Consider the following 23,573-nt stretch of genomic DNA (forward strand, 5'->3'; position numbering starts at 1 on the left):
AATCTTGCTCAGAATTATCTTTTCCCCCAATAGAGCAAAACCTCAACTAACAAGCATGCTCTGAAGGAGGACAATCAGGCCAATTTAATTATCTGTTAACTAATAATTTTCTTGAAAAGTTCTTTTACTTCAGTCTCTATTGAGAATCTTGGCATTAACTCTCTTACAACATAGAGGGGAGATCTGTCATTACTAGATGCCCAATGTCCTTGGAACACTTCTCTTCATATGTGGAAGTTCTTTATGTTGTGTTGCACACACAGACACACACTCACACAGATAAACATTTCCCCATCTGCACTTGCTGCGAGGGTGCAGACACTGACAGAGGTTCCACTAGTCAGATGCATGTGTGCAAGCCTCGGATTTGGAAGGGGGGATATGAGAATAGGAAGGGCTCAGAGCATCCCTTTTGCTGCTGCAAGCTAGCCATGGGCAACAGAGGTAGAACTCTTCTGTTTGGGCTGCAGAAACTCCGTTACCAGACCTGTTCAGGGCCTGGTTCTCTGGGTGAGGTTTTAGAAAGGTCAGCTTAGATAAGCCTGTTCCTCCACTTCTCCTGAAGATTCTGTGAGCTTCCTAATATCCCTTTCTAAATCTCTTCCTGCTTAAATTGGCTATGGTCTACTAAGGACATGGACAAATACAATGAACATGAAATCTGTCTTTGATGACTGTGGACTTAATTTGCTTGAGTCTTCATTCTAAGTATGAATTTTCATGTAGAAATTAAATTAATATTTATTGAACAAATACCATATATTAGACCCGTGCTAATTAGTTTATGTTCCAGTTTGCTAATGCTGCCATTGTGCAAAATACCGGAAATGGATTGGCTTTTATAAAGGGGGTTTATTTGGTTACAGTTACAGTCTTAAGGCCATAAAGTGTCCGAGGTAAAACATCAACAATTGGGTACCTTCGCTGGAGGATGGCCACTGGCATCCGGAAAACCTCTGTTAGCTGGAAGACACATGGCTGGCATCTGCTTTGGGGTTCTGGTTTCAAAATGGCTTTCTCCAAAACGTTGCTCTTGGGGCATTTTGTCCTCTCTTAACTGCAGCTCTCTTCCAAAGTGTCACTCTTAGTTGTTCTGTTATATGGATCCAGTGATTTAATTACGACCCACCCTGAATGGGTGGGGTAACAATGCCATGGAAACTATCCAATCAAAGGTCCTGCCCACAGTTGATTGAGTCACATCTCCATGGAAACACTCAATCAATAGGTTCCAACCTAATCAACACTAAACATTTGCCCCCATAAGATTGCAACAAAGATAATGACATTTTAGGGGACATAATACATCCAAACCAGCACACTTTATATGCATTATCTCATTTAATCCTCAAAACAAATGACTAAACAATTACTATTATTATTGCCACTTAACTAAATGAGGAAACTGAGGTTTTGACTAGGTAACTTGCCCAGAGCCATACAGGGAATATATGGTTAAGTCAGGACTTAAACCCTTGCATGTTGGTTCTACAGCCTCCCCTCTTAAGCACCATGCCACAACGCAGGAAGGAGAGAAGACAGCTGCACATAGATTGATCAGCTCATTAAACCACATTATTCCTGATATTAGCTTCCTTCTTTGTGATTTATCTGCTTCTCTTAATGTACAAGAAAATTTAACTTAGAAAATATGCATACCTTGTTGGATTCTGGGTAACTAAAGTTTTTATTATAGTGCAACGTCATAACCACTATATTCATGAGTGATTTAAAAGCTCCAAACAAGTTAGCAAAGACACATACACACACACACACACAACTTTTCCATAGTAACCAAAAGAAAAAAATACTATTTATATATTTGGTAGCTACATGACTGACTCCACAGCTGTGTGACCTTGAACATGTCATTTATGCTGAGTGAATCAGTTTCCTTGCAAAATGGAAATCTCATCATCTATCTCGCCTACTTTATAGGTGAAAGAGATACTGTATTATTATCAATTGTATTGTAATTAATAGTTTACAAAGTGTTTTTGCATGTCTTTATCCATTTAAATCCCACTAAAACTCTGAGATAGATAAGAGATTTTATCCTTCTTTTACATGGAGGAAAGTGAAGTTTAAAGAAGATTTATGATTTATCCAAGGTCTCACAACCGGTAAAAACCAGAAAGAAACAGAACTTAAGACATCTGACTCCCAACTTGACCATGATACTTCACTTAAATCCTTTTCATGAAGGAAAAAATATGTTATCAATAGCATTTGTTCTTATTATTTAAAAAAACCTTTTTCTGGGATTATGGGATAGTGGATATTACATATTTATTCCAGTATGGCTCTGGATGAACATGGGACCACTCACCTTTTTGACTTCATACTTAATGGCAAGTTTGACACGACTCAATGAAGCTTTATGTCTGTGCACATCCAGAGGCTCTGTTGATTCCAGATCTCCATTCAGAATGGCTTCTACCTCTTCGGAATCCCGGCAAAGATCAAGCACACCCACTACAAAGTCTTTGCACTGCATGGAGAGCTTCCGATAGTCATTCTAAGAACAAGATATTCCAAATTTAATATAAAGAATGTGCTTTAATTAGATGCAAAGTGTTTGGGGTTTGTGTGACTTTAAACAAGACATCCCTTTCTCTGAGTGGGAAGCCATAGCCCCTACCTGGACGCCAGGCCAGCAAGTTAGATACAGGCTGGATTTGCCCCCATTTGCCTCCTTGGACAGGTACCCTTCTGCAACCTGTCCAACCATAAGAGACAGCTCTGAAAATGGTACATACGTAAGTCACTGGTTTGTATTACGAGATGTTGGCTAATGCTAAGGGTGAAAGACCAAAGGATCAAAAAGAGCTTTATCTCTTTAGTACAGGAAAAGAAAAGGTCCTTAAATATCAATTTAAAGCCAATTTTACATAGAAAACTGATTATATGTGAAAATAATTTGTCTTTTACTACTCCTGCCATGTTGGAGATATTGCTTCTCAAAGTACGGTCCCCAGACCAAAAGCATCAATAGCATATGGGAATGTGTTAGAAATTCAAATTCTTGGACCCCATCCCAGACCTTCCGGTTTAGATGGGTCCCAGCAATTTGTTTTAACAATTCCTCCAGGTGTTTCAGATACTTGCTGATAGTTGAGATTGCTGGTTTATAGTGAACGTAAAGAAGTAGACAGATATCAGCAAAGAGGATTATTTTTTTCTTTTTGGAAGGGCATATTATCATGTCCTGCAGAACTGGAAGGAGAGAAATGTCTGATTATATGTAACTGAATTCTCAAGAGTTGCAGAATATCAATACCTGAGAGAAAAATTTCCAGGCCACTGGAACTAACACCTTCCTAAAAATAGTCTGTGAATCTTTAATTTCATTTGCATATTTATATAGTGCCATGGACTGGTATAAGGAAGTCAATTGGCAGCATTCCCTGTTACCTTCGGAGTGGAGCTCTATTTCTAGCCTATAGGTTCCAGTCAAGGTGTCACTGACCATCTCCTGGGAAAGGATCTCACTTTTGGAAACCCCGTTCCACTTCTATGACTTTCACTAAAATTCTAGCCCATTAAGAAAGTTAACTAGATGATAATCTAATTTGTACACTTGAGGAAAAGAAACTTATTCATTTCAACATGTCCCAAGATACTGTATGTGTCTAAATAAATAATAGCTAGCACAACACAGTTTCCTGCCTTCCAAAAATCATAAATTAAAAAAAGACATGGAGAATTTCACATTTTTGCCTTCAATTAACTTGATTTGGTAGGCAAAACACGTCACCAATTAAAATGGACAAGACAAGGGAAGACTGTTTAAAGGTTACACCAACTAGAATAGTTTCCTCTTCAGAAATGAGAAATTCAGATAAAGAACTGTTACAGTTAATCCTTTTCCCCTCGTACGGGAACAGATAAAATGAATAAAAATGTCACTTTTTGGTTTCCATTCAGGTTGGTACCATGAAACTGATAAAATTAACAAAATGTTTAGTTTTTGGTTTCTATGCAGAGTGTCAGTTAAATATCCATGTGCCTTCCATTCCTGAATCACTAATGAAATATTTTATTATAGCATACAGAAGTATTAAATCCATATCTGTTTCCAAATAAAGCTTCCAGTTCTCTTTTTTTAACTTTTTATTTTGCAATACTTTCAAACTTACAGGACAGTTACAAAAATAATACAAATCCCCTACAGAGAACTCCAACCTACCCTTACCCCCCTTCACACCCAGGTACATCAATTTTAATATTTTGCCACATTCGCCATGTCATTCTCTATTGATCTATGAACGTTCCCCTTTTAATACAAATGTCTGAGATGAAATTTCTTCATGTTACACCAGTTCAGACTATTCTGGAATATGTGGTACAACACAGAATGGTTATTTTTCCATTGTTCAGGAATGAAAGAGGCCACTTGGTATGTTTTGGGAAAAAACTTGGTAACTGTTTCTGCCAGTATCAGTATCAGGCTAACAACTCACTATTCTTAAATTTTATTTTGTAAATTTCCCAGTCTTAAAGAAAGCTGTGTGTGTGTATGTTTTCACATCCACTGAAAGATCAGATAAGCAACAAGGAATTGATAATCATACAAGTCACAAGGGCAACACTTCTTTTTCATAACAATTTAAACACTTCCTGCCAGAATAAGTCTGTTGCCCAAGTGCAGAAAATAATAAAAGTTGGAGATGACAGTGATCTCTTTTATTGTAGTCCTGGAATACCATTTTTAAAACATGCAGGGAAAGATGGAGAGCGCAGTTAGAGGCTCTTCAGTTGTAAAAGCAGTTCTCTAAAGTCTGATTTGCACCACAAGGTGACTCTGTTAGTTTCAACAGAAGTTCCCACTGTGGACCACTTTCCTGGTCTACATTTTCTAACAGTTTTCTGTTAATTTAGTTTTGGTTAATGACCTTCATTGTTCTACTCATCCATTACCATGGCCTTGCACAAAGTTACCAGGTGGGCCTCTGCCCACTTCACAGAGCAGGAACTCAAAACCCCCAGAACCTGACCAAGTCAGAGCAAGAACAACGAAGATTATACTGTCTACAAGTTTTGGCACATTTATTTTGCTGTGTATGGCTTAATCACCATTCTAATCCCTTTTTATCCTGAAAGGAAAATTGAAATTCAATTCTAAGCATCCTTGATTCTGTCAGATCCTTTTCCTAGTACAAAAGTGCAGTAAAGTGTAGTGGTTAAAAGCCTAAAGCCAACCTGCTTGGGCTCAAACACTGCTTCTACCACCTCCTAGCTGTGTGAACTTGTGGAAGTGAACCTGACATCACTTAATGTTTCTGTGAAGATTAAATGAGTTACCATATGCAAAATGCTTAGTGTTCCCGTTACACACTAACAAGTACTATATAATCGTTTCAGTATTATGAGGTAAACTATGTTAGATAGAATATCTAGGACTAGGACCCAAGACACCCAAGTCTAAGCTTAGCAGAAGGGACCTTGTTCTCTCATTTGCAAAGTGAAGAGTCTACATAACCAGATGATTCCTCGAGTACCTTCCCGATATAAAATGCTACACTTGCTTTTGGATTATATTCGTTTCCCCTCCTTTTTTTACATCTCTATTATGATGAATGATGGAATTTCTGTTCTACCTTAAAGATAGGAAAACTGTGACATAGGGAAGGCAAATGACTTGCTCAAAGATAGACAGTGCATCACTGACTTAGTAAGAATTAGGAATTCCACTCTTCATTCTCACAGATTAATAAATGACTGGCTTTCTTGCCACTGACATTTGGAGGATTAGACCTAGAGTTCATCCTGTCCAATATCCAGTTTCTCAGAATAGCTTCAGATGGCATTCACACATCCAAAATATTTCTTTAATAACCTGTCACCAAGCTGTCCTCCATTAATTCATCCAAATCTATCAGCTAGACGGTTCAGCCTCTTGGAGTAATGACCTTCATATGTTTTCAGTGTCAAGCCTATTTTATTCTTCAAATCTTTCAAAATTGCAAGTAGCTGAGAACCTTCCCATCAAGCACCTGATTGGTAATGATTTGAGGGGTGAGATAGTAGATATTACAGGCCATTGATAAGACAAAATGGGTTTAGGTGCCTGAAAAGGGGAGAAAATCACCCCCTTTTTACTAAGGAATACATTATCTTTAATTTTTTTTTTTTTTTTCCATTTTCAAGGCTACTACTTTTGAGCTCAAAGTCCCTGTGGAAAGAACATAGAGAACAACGTGGAACAGAGCAAATTAGGTTAGCTGCTTGTCTCCGAAATAAGCTTCACTTCCACTGCCCTTTCAGATGTTGGATCCCTGGGTCAGTGCTGTGAAAGCACTATTTTCTCTATCTGTCTAAAGTCCTGACAGATGGACATGAATATGGGCTAAGAGGGCAAAGAGGGGAAAGGAAGGCAGATAAGAAAGGAATAACGGGGACAGGTAAGAATGGAAAGAAAAGGACATTTACTTAGAGGAGAGAGACTAGCAGTCCGTAGAGACTGCAACATCTAAAGAACTGTCCTAATTTTGGCTCAGTGAGTGTTATACTATACAAATGCTTTCCATATATAATCCAGAAAAAGGAACCGTGAGATTCAGATGATTTTTGCAAATCTGAACCCAGTTGGATGTTCCCTTGAACCCAGTTGTCTTTTCTTCTCTTTTTGCTGGTTGTGATGTTTCCCCACTTTTGAAAGGTTATTAGAAATGACTCTTTGAGTCAAGTTGAAGGAGATTTAAAGTATTTATCAAAATGAATTTAGTTGGCTTCAAAGGAAAACTATGAATAACAACAAATTCTCTTACTATAGCCTCACTGAGATGACTTGTCTGGGTGGGACTGCAAACGTCATTATCTTTAATAAATGATTAAACATAATCTTGGAAAATATTCCCTTTTACAGAATCACTTCTACAGGCTTTCAATATGTACCAAGCAAAATGCATAAAAAAGGTTAGGGTGATACATGAAATAGAGCAAATAAACAAATTAAGAATTATGTTTTTTAAAAATTAGTCCCAAAATAAAGAAGTGATATTTAGAATTATTTTGCATGAATACTTTTCTACCCTCTCTAAACAGAATTTATAAGTTTTCGATTTGCTCTACCTGAGTTTTGCATACACACCCCCCCCCCCCCAACAAATAATTCATTTGGGGTCGAAGGCAATAAATCTTTTCAAATAACATTTAAGGAATCTCTTCAAAGGGAGTAGATATAAGGTGATATTTTCTTCTTGGTATTTTCCCACACTTTCCAAAATTTCTACAATAAATATGTATTGCTTTTATATCAGAAAAAAAATTTGAATGGCGTAACAATCCTATGTTATGGCCAGGTCTCTACAAGGAAAAGATGAGTTAGTTTATGGAGGGGGAGAAAAAGACACTTTTCCACCATTTTCTGCCAACCCCAGAGAAAGCAAATTTTTCCTATCCTGAATTATATTGCTAGGTACATTCGTGTGAATCTCACTTAAATAGGAAGAAACATATTCAAATGTGAAAGAATAATCACTTTCTGTGATGTGACACCACAACACTAAATTAAAAGAGAAGATGAACACAACATCAAATAATAACTGGTGTCTACAATCATCTTCTCAGGTAGACAACAGGAGACAAGAAACCTGCTGAAAACAGTCCCACTGACTAGGAGTTCCCCAGAACTTCCAAATTCCCTTTTGCCCCAGATTTTCTAATAGATAGAACTATAAAAAATACACAAGAGAATGTAGCAATTGAGTAAAAAATAAGAACAATATATCATTAGTGTATAATTTTATAAAAATAAATAATACTGCTTGACTGGAGATGATGTCTGGAAAAAAAATTTGCTCATTAAAAAAAAAAATTAAATCCACTAAAGCAAACCACTTCGCAATCCTTGTATTGCTGGGTTGACGTGACATATATTTGTGAATTGCATGGAGGGACATTTTTGTCATATCAGTGAAATGACTTTAATAGTATCTTATATTGGTCTTTTCACCTTTTTTTCTAATGGTATATACAAACGCTTGGGTCAATGAGCAATGCCTTTGAAACTAATACTATTTATGCAGTGGGTGCCATCATACAACTAATTACAAAAGAGGAGTAAGAATTCAGAAGGGAGAAGGTTACACCAAATCCCTCCATTTAACAAAAGGAGAAGTCTTATGTTTTACTTAATGTTTATCTATAACGCAAAGCGGCACCATAATTATAGTTCTTTGACCCAAGAATGCACATCTTCAAAGCAAATTTCTCACAGCACCATGGTTGGGGGTGTGGGTGGAGGCATCATCAGCTCAGCTCTGGACTACAATCCCAATTCCTTGTGATTTTAAATACACAGGCCAAAATGGGTTCTGGGGCAAACTTACATAAGAACCGAGGCTCCACGCAGAAGCCTGGAAGTGAATGAGCACAGAGCAGTCGCGATGGAGCGCTGAGCTTACCTTGAACTCCTTCTCTATGTTGGCCAGCTTGGCCAGCTCGTTGCTGAGCTCCAGGGCCGTGAGCACAGGGTCCTCGCTGGACAAGGAAAGGTACGCCGGGCTAGCCAGCCCTTTGTAGGCATTGATTCTTGAACGCGAGTGGCTGAAGGAATCATGCCTCTGCTTCTCGGTGCAGTCTCCGCACTTGCAGAAGTAGTCGTGCGGCCGCTCGATCCTGGCGCCCTTCATCAGCAGCATGTGCACCACCTCGTACTTCTGGCAGTGCGCCGCCAGGATGATGGGAGTGATATCGGGCGAGAACCGCGTGCCGTCCTCGTCGTAGGCGTAGAAGTCGTCGTCCTGCAGCTCCTGCTCGCAGGGGCTCAGGGTGAGGCGCTTACTGGCCGCGAAGCCGGGGTGGTTGAGGATGGCTTCCACGATGCGCACGTAGCCTTTGCTAATGGCGAGCAGCAGGGCGTCGCCAATGCGCGCCAGGTTTTCCTTCTTGAGCAGCAGCTCGGTCACCTCCAGGTGCTCGTTGCCCACCGCCAGCTGCAGCGCGTTCTGACCCATGTAGTCCACGCAGTTGACGTTCAGAGTCTGGGACTCCTCCAGCATCTTGCGCACCACGGGGATGTTGCCGTACTCCGCGGCGTCGAGAAAGCGCTCCTCCTCGGCGGTGAGGCTGGTGCCCCGATCGTTGAACATGAAGGCCGGGCCCCGGACGGCCTGGCGCCGGCCCTTCTCCCGCGTCACCGTCATGCGTCTCAGGGTCGAGCTTCCCTCCACGGACCTAATCAGCAGCAACGAAAGAGCAACTGTAGAATATTAGGGCAAATCTTTTTCTTGGCACAGCCCCTCCCACACATCGGGGCCCATTCTGGAGAAGGCAGCGCTCACCGTACAACTTAGGCTGGCGAGCGCTGGGGTCGGTTGTGAACTACTCGCCTGAAATTTACACCTGTACCTAAAACGCGCAGCTTGAATCCGGACAGGAGCTGGTAGACTTTCAGGACAAGAGATGCTCTTCTCTAGAAAAGGGCATTCAAATGTAATAGTAATAAAAACAGTTTGCACGCAGGCACGCCTCCCTTGTGACCTTGGTAGAAATGGAACTCATACTCTGTGGCAAAAACCTTAAGGCTGTTCTTAGAAGTCTTGAAAATAAAGGCTAGCAGGTATTTGGCAAGGAAGTGCTTAAGCTTGAAGGCTAAATTTTTTTCAAGAATTAAGCCAGAACAGTCCTTTCAAGTCATTGCACGTTTTTAACTAAACAAAATCATTGACAAAAAAAAAGAAAGAAAGAAAGAAAAAAGAAAAAGCCCAGCATTTAGGCCAAGCATCATCTTGCAGGACTGTAGGTTTATTATCTTTTCCTCATAAAGATATCCCCGATCCCCACTCCAACCCCTCCCCCCCAAAAAAATACAGATTCATATTTTCAATGACACATTTAGCAATTATAAATTATGGCAACAATCTAGATGTATTTTATTAAAAATAACTGTGCCTTTGTAATAACAATTGTTTAATTCATATTATATAGCTGTCTCTGAACTAACAGATGACTTGATTTATGGTTTAAAAATCATTAGTATTACTCTGTGAATAAGGCAACTGGACAATACTTGTATATCCAGAACAATGTGGACTGAAATCCTAATCCCAACCACAGTTAGTTGAGATTTAGCTCTTATGTGACTTTTTTTTACTTTGACCATGACTATATGACCTTTACAAAGTCAGCTAAATGTCATTGTCATTAATTCATTTCTGAGGCAGTTCAAGTTCACCCTTTAATTTCAATTCCCCATGTTTCCATATCTGAGGTATAAAATGGAAATATATAAAGTTCTCCAGATGTTTCTCATGAGCTCATGAAAAATGATGCTAAATAAATAATCTAATTGTAACACTGTGGTTATTTGTAATATTTCAATGGCTAGTATTATAAGTACAAATTTGCATCTTTATCTTTACCCAGTTCTAACATTTTTGCTGATCGAAATTATGAGAATAACTTCCTTTAAAATTCCATGAGTTTTTTCTTTTTTGTATGAGTTACACCAAAAGATATGAAATAAATCCCTTTTCACATTACTGATTTTTGAAGCAAATAAGAATGACAGTTAAAAGTGAGTGGCTGGAGGAGGCGCCCAGGGCCGGAGACACTGCAGACCCGGGACTCGGAGCAGCTCAGAGGCGGTGAATAATAGCTCTTCAAGTCTGCAATAAAAAATGGCCTCCAATAAAACTACATTGCAAAAAATGGGAAAGAAGCAGAATGGAAGGAGTAAAAAAGTTGAAGAGGCAGAGCCTGAAGAATTTGTGGTGGAAAAAGTACTGGATCGACGTGTAGTGAATGGGAAGGTGGAGTATTTCCTGAAGTGGAAGGGATTTACAGATGCTGACAATACTTGGGAGCCTGAAGAAAATTTAGATTGCCCAGAGTTAATTGAAGCATTCCTTAATTCTCAAAAAGCTGGTAAAGAAAAAGATGGTACCAAAAGAAAATCTTTATCTGACAGTGAGTCTGATGACAGCAAATCAAAGAAGAAAAGTGATGCTGCTGACAAACCAAGAGGCTTTGCTAGAGGTCTTGATCCTGAATGCATAATTGGTGCCACAGACAGCAGTGGAGAATTAATGTTTCTCATGAAATGGAAAGATTCAGATGAGGCAGACTTGGTACTGGCAAAAGAGGCAAACATGAAGTGTCCTCAAATTGTAATTGTTTTTTATGAAGAGAGACTAACTTGGCATTCTTGTCCAGAAGATGAAGCTCAATAATTGTTTTGCTTTGCTTTTTATATATATTTATATACATATAATCTGGATCTTTGTTTTTTGATTTATTAGTGTGAAGAATAACTATGTTGTAAAGGAAATCAAGTTTGATATGTTTGTTTTGAAGTAGTATTATTGGGGGAGTTGTTAGGTTTTTTGGGGGGTATTGGCTCTTGTTTTGTTTTTGCATCAGTTTCACTGGTTACTTTGAACAAATAAAAGATTTCTGTAGTTGCTTCATCTATCAGAAAAGACCATTTGATACCATGGTATATTTCCTTTGCATTAGAGAACAGCTTTTCTAAATGTGGGGAAAATTTTCCATAGTCATTACTGAATCAGATCTTGCATTTAACCCTATATATGCCTAAGGAGACCATTCTGACCATTCTAGGTTTTTTTGTTTATTTTTTGTGTGAGTGTATATATAAATACATATGTAATTTTTATTTTTTATTATTTTTTACATTCATCAAAAACAAAACCATTCAAAACAAAAATGGCACTTCACAACCATGGATAAATCCATGGTGCTTCCAGGATGCCATCATTCTGAGCAAGAAATCCCTTCAATTTAAACTGAAAATTTTCCTAAAGTCATAAACTTTCAAACCAAATAGATGATTCAGTAATTAATTGGACAATTTAAATAAAATAGAAAATAATTTAAATTACATAATTTAAAGCAGAGCAAAATCCATGTCTATATCTGTAGTCATATAAATGGAAAATACTTGCAAAACTGAAAGGAAAATCTACCACAACCAGCAATCTCCCCACCCAGATGAGAAAGCAATGAAAATAATGTGTTTTCATTAGCCAAGCAAGGCTTAGTTAAATGGGCATTTAAAGGTTCCTTCTATAAAGCCATTCCTTTATAGAACTTTGAAATCCCTGTGCTGTATTGACTAAAAAGGTCATGATTCATGGAAGCCTAATCAGATGGTTAAAGATGTTGCAGTTTAGGACATGTTGGCATAAATGGGTAAACAGACTTTTGTAATCTAAACTGTTGACTTGCATGTTTTTTCTTTACCCCAATGGATGCCTTACATGTAGGCTCAATATTTTCAGTATTTGGGTTCAGGAAAACAATAACTTCATAGTAATCAGAATGTTATCCAACTGTATATTGTTTATGTTGTTGTAAATACTGGTGAACGGTGGTCAATAGTTTTATATTCGTTAAAAAAAAAAAGTGAGTGGCTGGAAAAAGAAAATGCTTTCCCTCTGATGTAATACATATTCCAGAAATACCTCCCACCATTGAGAAAATAGTATTCATAGAGTAAGGGGCTGAAAATTAACTAGAGAGAACATTGGCCTCCCTGGGGTAAGGAGGGGAAAACTGAATGAGGGAGCTTCTCCAGGAGGAGGAATCAGGGGCAATTACTAGTCCCCACTCAGTTCTCTGTTCTGTGCATACCCAAATAAGACAGGAGCACAGAAGTCACTGGCAGAAGGTTTCCTAGACAGAGACAAAGGCAAACCTAGAATCATAAGGTAAAAAACACGTAAGGCAACATTATAGTCATTCCTCTTGTTTTTGCAGTGAGAAAACCAAAGAGGACCACAGAGAGGCTTGTACAAGGACTAGCACCCCATTCTGAACGCTTGTGATGGTTAAGTTCATGTGTCAGCTTGGCCACGTTACCGTGTCCAGTTGTTTGGTCACGCAAGCCGTGGCCTGATTGTTACTGTGAGGATATTTTGTGGATTTAAATCATTAGTCAGCTGGTTGTGTCTATGGCTGATTATGTCTACAATCAACAAGGGACACTGCCTTCAGCAATGAGAGAAATCTCATCCCATCAGCTGAAGGCCTTATAGGGAGAACGGATGATTTCAATAGTCAGGAAGAATTTCTCTTTACCTCAGCCAGCCAGCTTCTCATGGGGAATTCACTGAAACCTTCATTGAAGTTCCCAAATTGTGGCCTACCCTATGGAATTCAGACTTGCCAACCCCTATAGTCATGTAGGCCAATTCCTATAATAAATCTCATAATATTTACTACCTTGGGAAACCCTGACTAATACACTGTTTTAACTAGTGTCAGGCAATTAGTGTTTAAAAATTAAATGCACACATATGTATATATATTTGTGTATTTATAGCAACATCTAGAAAGCAACACAGGAGTTTTTAATCGCAGTTATACCTGGGGCTGTGGAAAATCAGACTGAGGACCCATAGAGGGAGAGGAACTTTTGTTGTTTTACTTTTCACATATAAACTCTTGCCTATTCTGAATACTTCTTAACCATGGTGTAAATATTTTTTCATGGAAATAAAATTTTATTTATTTTAATCCCTTAGTTGACACATTTTTTAAAATATAGGTACTTACGGCAATCATTACATGAAAACCTTCCTGAAGCTAAATAAATGCCATATGTTTGGCTATTTTTAATAGGGTATAGATGTGTGGGGTTTAGAGTAGTGTGTAGATGTGGTGTAGGGTGTGTGTGTGTGTAAGTATGATGATGATATTTAGGTGGACAAGAACTAAAAAATAGCATTCACTGAATTGTGTATAAGACAACTTTGTTTCAAGATCGAACTACAACAAAGGTATTAAATCTTGTTAATATTATTGTGATAAATGAGTATGTTTTATTACTCTTAATAGTATTGACTTTATTGGGTTATTTTAATGTTTTTACTATTCAACTACAAACCAGCATTCTTCTAATGGCTAGAATTTGAATAAAAGATGAATTTTGTGCTTACCATTGATAATATATTGGCCATTATATGTGACTATAGAATATATCAATGACAGAATATATACTTGAAATACATATTCAGAATCTACATGTCTACAGAATTCCGGGTGAGTTATTTGATGGAACTCAGATGAGTTATGTTTGGAGAAATAAATTCATTATTGAAGGGTCAAATCTAATAGGAAACACTTTTTATCTGATGCTTGCTACCTATAAAGAAAACCACTTAGTAGAAACTCCACACTTTCCCCCCAAAGTAACTGATTTGACAAGTCAGGGAAATGATTATTTCATGTACTTTTTCTTTATGTTTCTTAGTATTTTTACTGTTTTTTCTTAATATTTCTTCTTTCAAAACCTCTTCCCCCACATTGGATAGCTGAGCTGAAATGTGTGATTTTAGTACTACACAACACAAATCACATGAGTCATTTTGATTTGTCTTTAAAAAATTCTAACACTGAGTTAAGTGTGAAGTTAGATTTCTCAATTAGAACAAATTATACTGCTATTTCAAAATAAAAGAGCTGACACAATGCTACTTCTCTTCATGGTGAATAACATAGTAGGAAGTGTCTTTTTTTTTTTTTTTTAACTTTCCTTAGTATTAAGATGAGCTTCATTCACCTAGACTGATGGAATGCCGTGAGCCCTAATTCAGTCACCCACTACACACAATCACAGCCCCAGTCTTAGCTGGTCTTGACAAAGCATATCTTCTAGTTGGCTTGGGGACTCAGGGCAGCATGATATGTGAGGGAGGAATGAGGGTGAGTGGGAAAGGATGCTTTACTTTAGGAACGCTAATGCTAAAATCATTTTGCAACTTTCCTACCTTCAGATCCCCTCCAATGGGTCACTCAGCACAATGAGCGTTACAGGGAACATTCTGCAGGGACTTCTTCCTGGTAAGTGCACTGTGGTACCACTGACATAAAGTCAGAGACTCTACAGGGATCATATGGAAACTCCTTCATGGCTGATATGGATGGCTGGTAATATCTGACCAAAGTAGTCTAAGGCAAAATTTATGTTTTCATGCTTTATGAAAGAAATTTTGGGATCTTACTACTTGTCCAAACACTTAAACAGATGAAAAATTCATTTTGAGAACTATTTGGTGTACTCAAAGGCAAACCTCTGCTACACTCTTTTCAGAGCCAAAAATACTCGGTTATTATAACTTCGACATCAACTAACTCATCTGGCCTCTGCTGATGTTTCTCTTAAGTGTGACCTGCAGATCACCTGCCTAAAGATCAACTGGAGAGCCTTTTAAAGTGAAAATTTATGGGCCCATTCCAGATTAATTAAATCAGAATCTCTCAGGAGTGGGGCTCTGGAATATGTATCTTAAATGAGAGTCTCAGCAATTCTTATGACCCCTGAAGGTTGGGAACTTCCAACATAAAACAATGGAGCTATCCTACATCAATGACACAGACTATAAAACCCCTAAGCACTTGTCACACTGTTGAAATCACATGTGAGCAGTAAAGGTTAAGGGATAGGAGCCCCATATTCATTTAGATTCTCTATTTTCTATAGCAATTGAAAACTTGATCTCCAGAAAGCTACTTACCTGAATGAACCACAATAAATAAGCAGCCTGCAAAAATGCTCTCGCCACAGTTACCATGTAATGCCCTACTTTTGCTTTTATCAAGGATTGATATCTTTCACACGTTACTATATATTCTCAAAAACTGCAGTTAAAGACTTAAAGAGATTGTCCATTATATTATTCATTATATTATGCAAATTCAAGTATTAAATGCATTCTAGAATTGTGTCTCAAGAAGCCTCTCTCTCTCCAAATGAGAGTATTTGCTTCCTTTAATCTAATAATACAAATGATAAAACCCATCAATTTTGGGGGGTGGGCAGAGTATCCAGGAATTTAGGTTAGATCTAAAGTACTCAATCACCATCTGTGATGGTTAGGTTCATGTGTCAACTTGGCCAGTGATGGTCTCCAGGTGTCTGGTCAAGCAAGCACTGGCCTACCTGTTACTGCAAGGACATTTGTGGCTGGTTAATAAACCAGAAGGCTGGTTTATTAAATCATCAGTCAATTGACTGCAGCTGTGACTGATTACATCAACAAAGGGTATGTGTTCTACAATGAGAAAACTCAATCAGCTGGATTTAATCCAATCAGTTGAAGACTTTTTAGGGAGAGAGACAGGGGACCTTCACTTTCTCTTTGGCTAGCCAGAGAAACATTTCCTGAGGAGTTCATTGAACACCTTGATCAAAGTTGCCAGTTCGCTATCTGCCCTACAGAATTTGGATTTGTGCATCCCCACAGCTGCATGAGACACCTTTATAAAATCTTACATTTATAGATAACTTTTGTTGGTTCTGTTTCCCTAGAGAACACTAGCTAATACACCATCTCTATCCTATCTTTGATTTCTCACACAGTATTTCTCCCCCTTCTAAACGACTTCTCACATAGATTTTAAATCAATTATCCTATATTCATGCATTTTAATCCTATATTATTATAAGTTATCTAACTCCTTTTTAGAAGCAGAGTATTAATAAGCGCCCCCTCATATGTGTCACCACCACACACATTCCTGGATGTTAAAGTCATGTTTTGTCACTTTATTCACTTTATTGCCCACAGAGTAAATACTCACATCTATTTAGCTGAGTTCCCAAATCTCTTCCCAGGTCCTGTCTTCTCACCTGACCTCAGGTCCCACATGTACAACTATCTATCCCCTGGTCACTCCAAAATGTCCCAAATCACCCTCTCCCTTACACCATTCCCCCTCCTATCTCAATCTAGCTATAGAGGTTTAGAAATTTGGAGGTCATCTTTGACTCACTGCCTTGCTCCTGTAAACACAAAGCTCTGCAAGTTTCTCCTTTGGAATATTTATTGTTCTGGATCCTTCCTTCCAATTCCAGCTTCCAGAAACAGAGTCAAGATCTTTTATCAAATCACAGCTGGATTAACACAACAGCTTTCCAGCAGAGATGGCAGGAGGGAAGGCAACTAAACTTTGTACCTGGCATGGATGTAATGTTTTTCATACACTATTATATTTAATTCCCTGATAACACTATGAAGCAGATGCTATTTTCTGTTTCAAAAATAAGGAAACTGAGCCCCAAGGCTATACAGATAGTAAAACGCAGAACGGGGACTCAACCCAGGGGCTGTGTGACTCCTAAGCCCCTATTCCTTCCAGTGCTTTGTGCTGCTCCTGATTCTCCTTTTTATACTCCACTCCCACCCCCAACATCCTACTCTTTTACCATGTCATGCTTCTCACTAAAAACCATTAGCTTATTAGCAGCACCCTACTGCTTATTTCAGTGAGTCCAGACCCCTCTAGCTGACTGTTAGGGGTGTTCACAGGCACCCACTTGCCTAGCAACCTTCCCCCACCTTGCTCCTCAGATTTTATTCTTCACTGTCTTGTAAGTAAACATATTATTCTGTTCATTCCTGTACTGTCAAGGGTATTTTTTGAAAAATTATTAATGTGCTCTTCCCTTTTGCCTTTCCAAATACAAGATCTTTGCCCTGCTTGACTCAGAACATTCTTCTGCCTGGGGGTGGGGCTGGGGAATTGCAGAGTAGAGTTGGTTTGGTGTGTTTAGGGAGAAGTAGAGAAGATAAATTTTAGAAGAGGAGTGCAAAGAAAAAGATCAAGGTAATGTTCAAGAAAAATGGGATTTTGCAAGTACTGGCATTGTCTTAAGGTAGGATTTGCTTAATTCCTCTGGTTCTCTAATTCTGGAGGAACCGGATCATAGAGCACTCTCTTCATGCAGATAAGATATCTCTCCCACTTTGAACAGCAAATCCATGATGGTTGCTGTCTGGGAGAAGAAAGAAATGACAGAAAGAAAGTAAAATTAAAGATGTGGATCAAATAGGTTGAAAGAAGCTGTTTGAGCACAGGGGATTCTTGCTGTATTTGGAGATCTGGGACAGCCCAGCCTCATTAGTAGCAGCAAAGAGCTTTCTCAAGCCACCTTCAGCTCCCATAGGTGAACCCTGAGTTGAGAGCCAGGGAGCTTGAACCAAGGGTAGTGACTGATCCTTGAAGCTGTGAGCTGAATGGAGGATGTTGCAGACATCCCAGGTAGGAAGCCTGTGGGAGCTGAGTGGAAGCCAAGTACGCCAGGGAGCACTCCTGGGTTCTAACAAAGACAAATCAGCCAAGACCAAGAGTTACATTGCCCAGAGCGCAAAAGAAGTCTGTGGACTCCAACTCTTTCCTTCCTCAAAGGGGACACAATAGCTCCCCTCTCCCACTGCCCACATACTAGGGAGACTAGCAGGAATGGGGGGGGGGGGGATTTTGAGGTCTTGAGCAATTTTACCCAAATGAGAGAAAACTTCTTAAAAGAACATATCCTTTACACTATCAAACTAAGATGAACAAGATCTCAGCATGTCTCCAGAGTCCACAGGCCTGGTGGTGGACTGCTACAAGCTGACCATACATGGTCTCCTACCCCTTGTGGAGATTTGGGGTGAAAATCAGTGGCTCAAGGCACAGAGAGACACTGTTCTACTTGACTAAATCCCTGACCTTCCCTCCTTGTTAACTCATATAACTGTTTAATTGCTTAATTTATTAATTACTTACTTCACTTGCTGAATGAGAATGTGGCTGTTTAGTAAGCAAAAAAACAAAATAAAATTTTAAAATCTAAATTAAACCACAGATTGGACGTTTGATCAATTTTTTCTCCTCTAGTCAGCAGATGGGAGGCTGAGGAGAAAGACTTTTGTTACAGGCAGACAACAGGAATGACATGTTGCTGCTCATCTAAATTTGTTGTGAGTGATTTCTGGACCCTGGACCTGTCTCTGTGATGTTCCTCTTGTTTTCATCCCTGGGCATACTCTTATTTCTGCCCTTCACCAATCCGAATCCTTGCCACCTTCCACGGTCCAGCTTGCATTACACCTCTGCAAAACAGAGGGTATCGTTTTACTGGGCAATGTCCTGCCAGATTCTGTTTATTCTGAAGTGTCGCGTCTGTGGATGCTTTCTGAAACCATTCCTCATCTCTTCAGCCTTCCCTTACTTTCTCCTTCAACAAGCTTTTGTAATATCACTAGTCTGCCCACGAATCTATATGCTTAATTTTATTTCATCTTATATTACTCCTTGATTATATCTTGTGATACTTCCCTAAGCTTTATTGAGGATAAATTGTCTCATATCTCATGTTTTATATTTCTTATGTTGCCTAAGTATATGTTCAAAAATACTTGTTGACTGATACTAATTCTACAGATAAAAGAAACTCAGTCAGAGTGATAAGTACTTCCTTAAGGTCACTGAGGATCAGAGAATTAGGGGATTAGAGCTCAGGGGTCCTTTCCCAGGCCCTCTACTTTATCATGCTATCTTTAGGAAATAATAAAATGAAAAATTGGTTGCAAATAAAAATAACCTTATTAAAATGTATGCTTAGCTTCTGTGTTGGAACATTTTGGTTCTACAAAGAACAGCTTCTAAAATGGCTCCTTGGTTTGAATCACAAGCTCTTATAGCGCTTAGCAACAAATGAACACTAACAAAGAAGGCACCTCAAATGCTTGATTGAAATGAGGTGAAGAATTAACCAACTACTCATTCCATTCAGCAAGCAAGCAAACAAAGTAATAACAGCATCAATGTGAGCCAAAGCAACGAGAATTACAGCTAAAATGTTTTGACTGACCAGTTCACCACACTGAAGAAAGTAAATGTTTCAACTGGCCAAGATCCAGTTGGTCATTTGTGTGAAGGGCAAAAAGAGCAGGAGCAACAGAAGATAAGTAGTAACAAAAGCAGAGAGGTGGGGGGAGGAAGAAAGAGTATCTGAAAGCAGCTTTCATGTTAGCTGTAATATTAGGGATGTGATAATTGGAAATGGTAGTAAGGGTTGGGAGCAGCAGGCACTGACAAAGGATAAGAAAGCCAGAGATGAAAAGTCAAAAAATAGCATAACACTCCTCCTGGCAAACAGGCATCTGTCATTCAATACAACCACCTCTGGACACACCTGACAGCTACACAGTATGCCTATGTGTGTGTTTGGGAGTAGGAGAGGGAATCTGACAAATAGCCTCGATAATGTCATCATAAATACATTTTGAAAATCTCCTAGTATGTGCATTTGTGGAGAGGATGGAGTAGGTTGGAGAAAACTCTGAACTTCGGTAACCCGTAAGTGCACCAGCATGTAAGACTAGAGAAAGGCAGTACAAGCAGTTCAACTGTTTAGTGGAGCATTCTGTGCAGAGCGTACAGGCCTACAGGTAGTTCTGTGTCCCACACCACCTACCCCTCAACCTGAAGCTACCTACACCAGGTACCCCTCAATAACACATTGTCACAGTAACACCCAAACCAGCAAGATAAGGTGCTTCGTTTAAGAAAAGGGAAAGCACAGCTTTTATTTCTAAAGATTCCCATCCCAAAAGAAAATTAAAATGTAAAGATTTCAGCCCTTACAAGCCTAGAGAGATATTTGGGTCTCCACAGTAATTAATTCCCAAGAGTTTGTTAGCCTGTGTCACACTCATATTCAGAATTTTTTGTGTATAATTTTTATAAATCTGTTAGATATATGCTAATTGTGATATATTCCCTAATGACTAGGTCAGAGACAAGAAGCTGTTGTATGTTTAAGGAGGAAAGCTCTGGTCTCCTATCTCTACTTCTTTTCCTGTCATTCCTCCCGTGAAAGCACAAGTAGCTCCTTGCCAGACCCGTCAGCAGCTAAAATCCGAAAAGGAAAAAGATATTTGACAGTGTGCTATTCCCTTTAAAATTCCACTAGGAGCAGAGACGAGGACCCCTAACCATTGCCTGTGTGACTTTTTGGCAATATTTCTTGAACATATCTGCCCAAGAAAGTATTCAAGCAAATGCTTTCTACAACTTAGGTGTTTGTACTCCAGGAAATGCATTTTGTGTATGACTCCATAAACCAATTATACATTGCTTTAGAATTGTTTTTTCATTTCATCTTTTCAACAATATTGTAATGTCCTTAAGAGCAAAGACTGCCTCTTTTTAACTCTATGTGCCTGGCTTTTCGTACATGGCTGGTGACTATCTGTTGGAGTGAGGGATGTACAGATACAACAAAAGATGGAAATTCTAGGAGGAGACATTTTTTCCCTCCAGATTAAAGAATATCCTTGGTACATAAATAATGTGTGGAGATGGTGGTGAAGGGGAATTGGAATAATTTCTTCCATAAAAAAGAATATTATGAATATTTTAATATAAATGAAAGTCTTTTTCTTTTAAAGCAGATTTCTGCATACTCATGCTCAATTCTTAGTTACATCACAAAAGTTTGTTGAACTCTACATCTCTTGATTTTGCTCTTTTATAAAGTTATGTATTGTCAGAATAATCATAATGTGAAAATAAGAAATGTATACTCTTCCTTGGGGAAAACGGGATAAGTCTTGGAATTAACAACCACTAATAGTTAAGCTTATGTTCTAAAATAAACTTATTTTTACAATGCTCTCTAAAACTCACTTTTATTATTTCAAGATTATTAAAGACAGTGAAATTAAAAGTCAGAAAAGTTCAGTCTATAATTAAACCAGAACTGACAATAAATGAACTCAAATAATAAAAGAAAGAAACCTACTGACCCAAGAAAAGTTCATATTTGACTATTTAAATACATTAGTCACTGTCAATTATATATTTTTTAAACCTCTAATGTCATTAGAAGCAAAGGGATCCAGTTTTCTACCATTATCATCTATATCTGAAGTCAAAAGTCCAAGGTTTTTAGAAGCTTGCTCCCACCTCATCACCCTGCGACCTACTTTTCAACAGAGGATCCACAAGCCTAAGTCCTATTTGATAAAAATGTATTTAGAGATGCAAAGCTGGTATAGAATGTCAGCACTGCCAAACTCTTTCATTAACAGGTCACATATTTGTGGACATTTAAATTTCATTTTTCAAAAAGGTCTAAGACCTAATCCATCTAGTCACTTATAGTTTGAATAATGCAAAGAAAATGAGAGGTTTTTTTTTTTCATAAGGGAGATTTTTGACTAGATAATAACCAAACACCCTGACCTAGATGCTAAATTAAAGACAAAATGCTGTAACAATCCCAAATATTCTCATGAAGTCACAGCTGAGTCTCTTATACACAAGTTGGAGTCCAAAACCCCACACCCTCTATCTGGGGCCAGCCCTTGATGGGTTCACCTTTCACAAACCACTAATCTGGTTCCACTTCCAGTATCAGTGTGTAATATTGAGGGCAGTGTGGGGAAAAGTTTGAGAAGGAAGACTGGCCAAGAAAAGAGCCTTCCCTCCTAGAAGACAGTTCAGGGGCCACTCACTGTTAAACTTGAACACGCTCCTGAAGAGGGAGCCTCCATCCCCAGCCAGGCAGTTCAAAACATTCCTTCCTACCAAGGGCACTGGGAGCTGGGCAAAACCAGTTTTCTCCCCCTCATTACATTTCCTGTGGCATTTTATTGATGATTATAAGCTGGGAGTAAAGGTTTATATCGTAGGCAAATATCAATGGTTAAGAGCAATTTGGAGAGAAAGACAGACAGACAGACAACTGCTCTTCCAGCACAGTAATAAAAAATGCCTAAAATTCTAATTCATTCCAGTGCTGGTCTGGGTTCTTTTCACCTCTCTGATATGCAGAAAAGGGTAACCAGAAGTGATATTTGGCAGCAGGTCAAGTGTGCTTTGGAATATGCATTTCTCCTCTTCATCCCTTACTTACTTAGTTCTTAGCCCTCCCACTTAATTTGTGAACTTGTTCAAGCTCCTCTGCTATCGGCAGTCAAATTAAAATGATGAATTAATTGGATCTCATAAATGAATTAGTACTAATTACTATTTCCCTGTGTCCCTCCTCCCAGGAGTAAACACATTTTAAAATTTCTTTAAGGAAGAGAGAAATACTTATCCCAAGGGAGGCCACAATGTGACCAGGCACAGCACAGCCTCAGGAGCTGGATATTTCAGATGGCCTGGACTGCTGTAAATCAGATGACAGTCTTCAGCCTCAGTTTCTTACTTTGTAAAGACTGGACTAGGTGAGATCCTTTCCAAATCAAACATTCTATTCTTTGTTCCATATACTATATTAATTCAATTTAGGCAGTGTGATACTAAGATGATTTTAGGAGGGGGGCTTCAGATGAGCCTGTCACACTGTATAGGTGACCATCTACTCCATTTGCTCACAAAATCAGCCAAGATTAAGAATATTCCTCCCTATGGAGCCCTGGTTCTGTTAAATAACACTGTCTTCATTAAGGCTTAAAGGAACAGTTGAAACAATCCTAGGGATTTTTAGTTTCACGATGGTGGTGTAAAGTCCTTTTACCCTCCCTCTCCTCATTAAAATTACTCCCCTAAACAACAAGGAGAACAAAAACAGCAGCAAAGATTTCATCTTCCATGAAACTAGGAGACATCTGTAATCCCAAACCACAGTATAAGAAGATAGAAAGGAGATAAGTTGGAGGAATAGTAAATGATTTAGTGGAGAGGATGAAGGTCCAACTAGAGCACCTGTAACAAGAAGGAAGCTGTTCTGCCCTGCTCGATGCCAGGAAAGACCCAAAAACTGGAGGCAAAAAGAATCCCCTAAAATAGGGTAATTGGCTGAATCTATACAAGGGGTAGGT

General features: G+C 38.7%; 2 protein-coding genes across 6 annotated transcripts in view; one reads left to right on the forward strand and one right to left on the reverse strand.

Moving 5' to 3' along the window:
• Positions 1-23,573, reverse strand: part of TRPC3 (transient receptor potential cation channel subfamily C member 3) — a 78,783-nt gene that overhangs the window by 48,773 nt on the left and 6,437 nt on the right. For all 5 annotated transcript variants that reach the window (XM_037830583.1, XM_037830582.1, XM_037830581.1 and 2 more), the window contains exons 2-3: positions 8,409-9,180; positions 2,330-2,518 (exon numbers count right to left, since the gene is read on the reverse strand). In XM_037830583.1, coding sequence (XP_037686511.1) covers positions 2,330-2,518; positions 8,409-9,180 — 961 coding nt within the window. The remainder of the gene's footprint in view (positions 1-2,329; positions 2,519-8,408; positions 9,181-23,573) is intronic.
• On the forward strand, positions 10,626-11,177 carry LOC119529824 (chromobox protein homolog 3-like). Its single transcript, XM_037830585.1, has one exon. The coding sequence runs from the start codon at positions 10,626-10,628 to the stop codon at positions 11,175-11,177; it is 552 nt and encodes a 183-aa protein (XP_037686513.1).

This window comes from Choloepus didactylus, chromosome 3 (genome assembly GCF_015220235.1).
Source record: "Choloepus didactylus isolate mChoDid1 chromosome 3, mChoDid1.pri, whole genome shotgun sequence".
In the NCBI taxonomy this organism is placed as follows: Eukaryota; Metazoa; Chordata; class Mammalia; order Pilosa; family Megalonychidae; genus Choloepus; species Choloepus didactylus.

What these genes read in the sequence shown, in the direction of transcription:
- LOC119529824 (XM_037830585.1), top strand. Translation starts at nt 10,626, where the DNA reads ATGGCCTCCAATAAAACTACATTGCAAAAAATGGGAAAGAAGCAGAAT.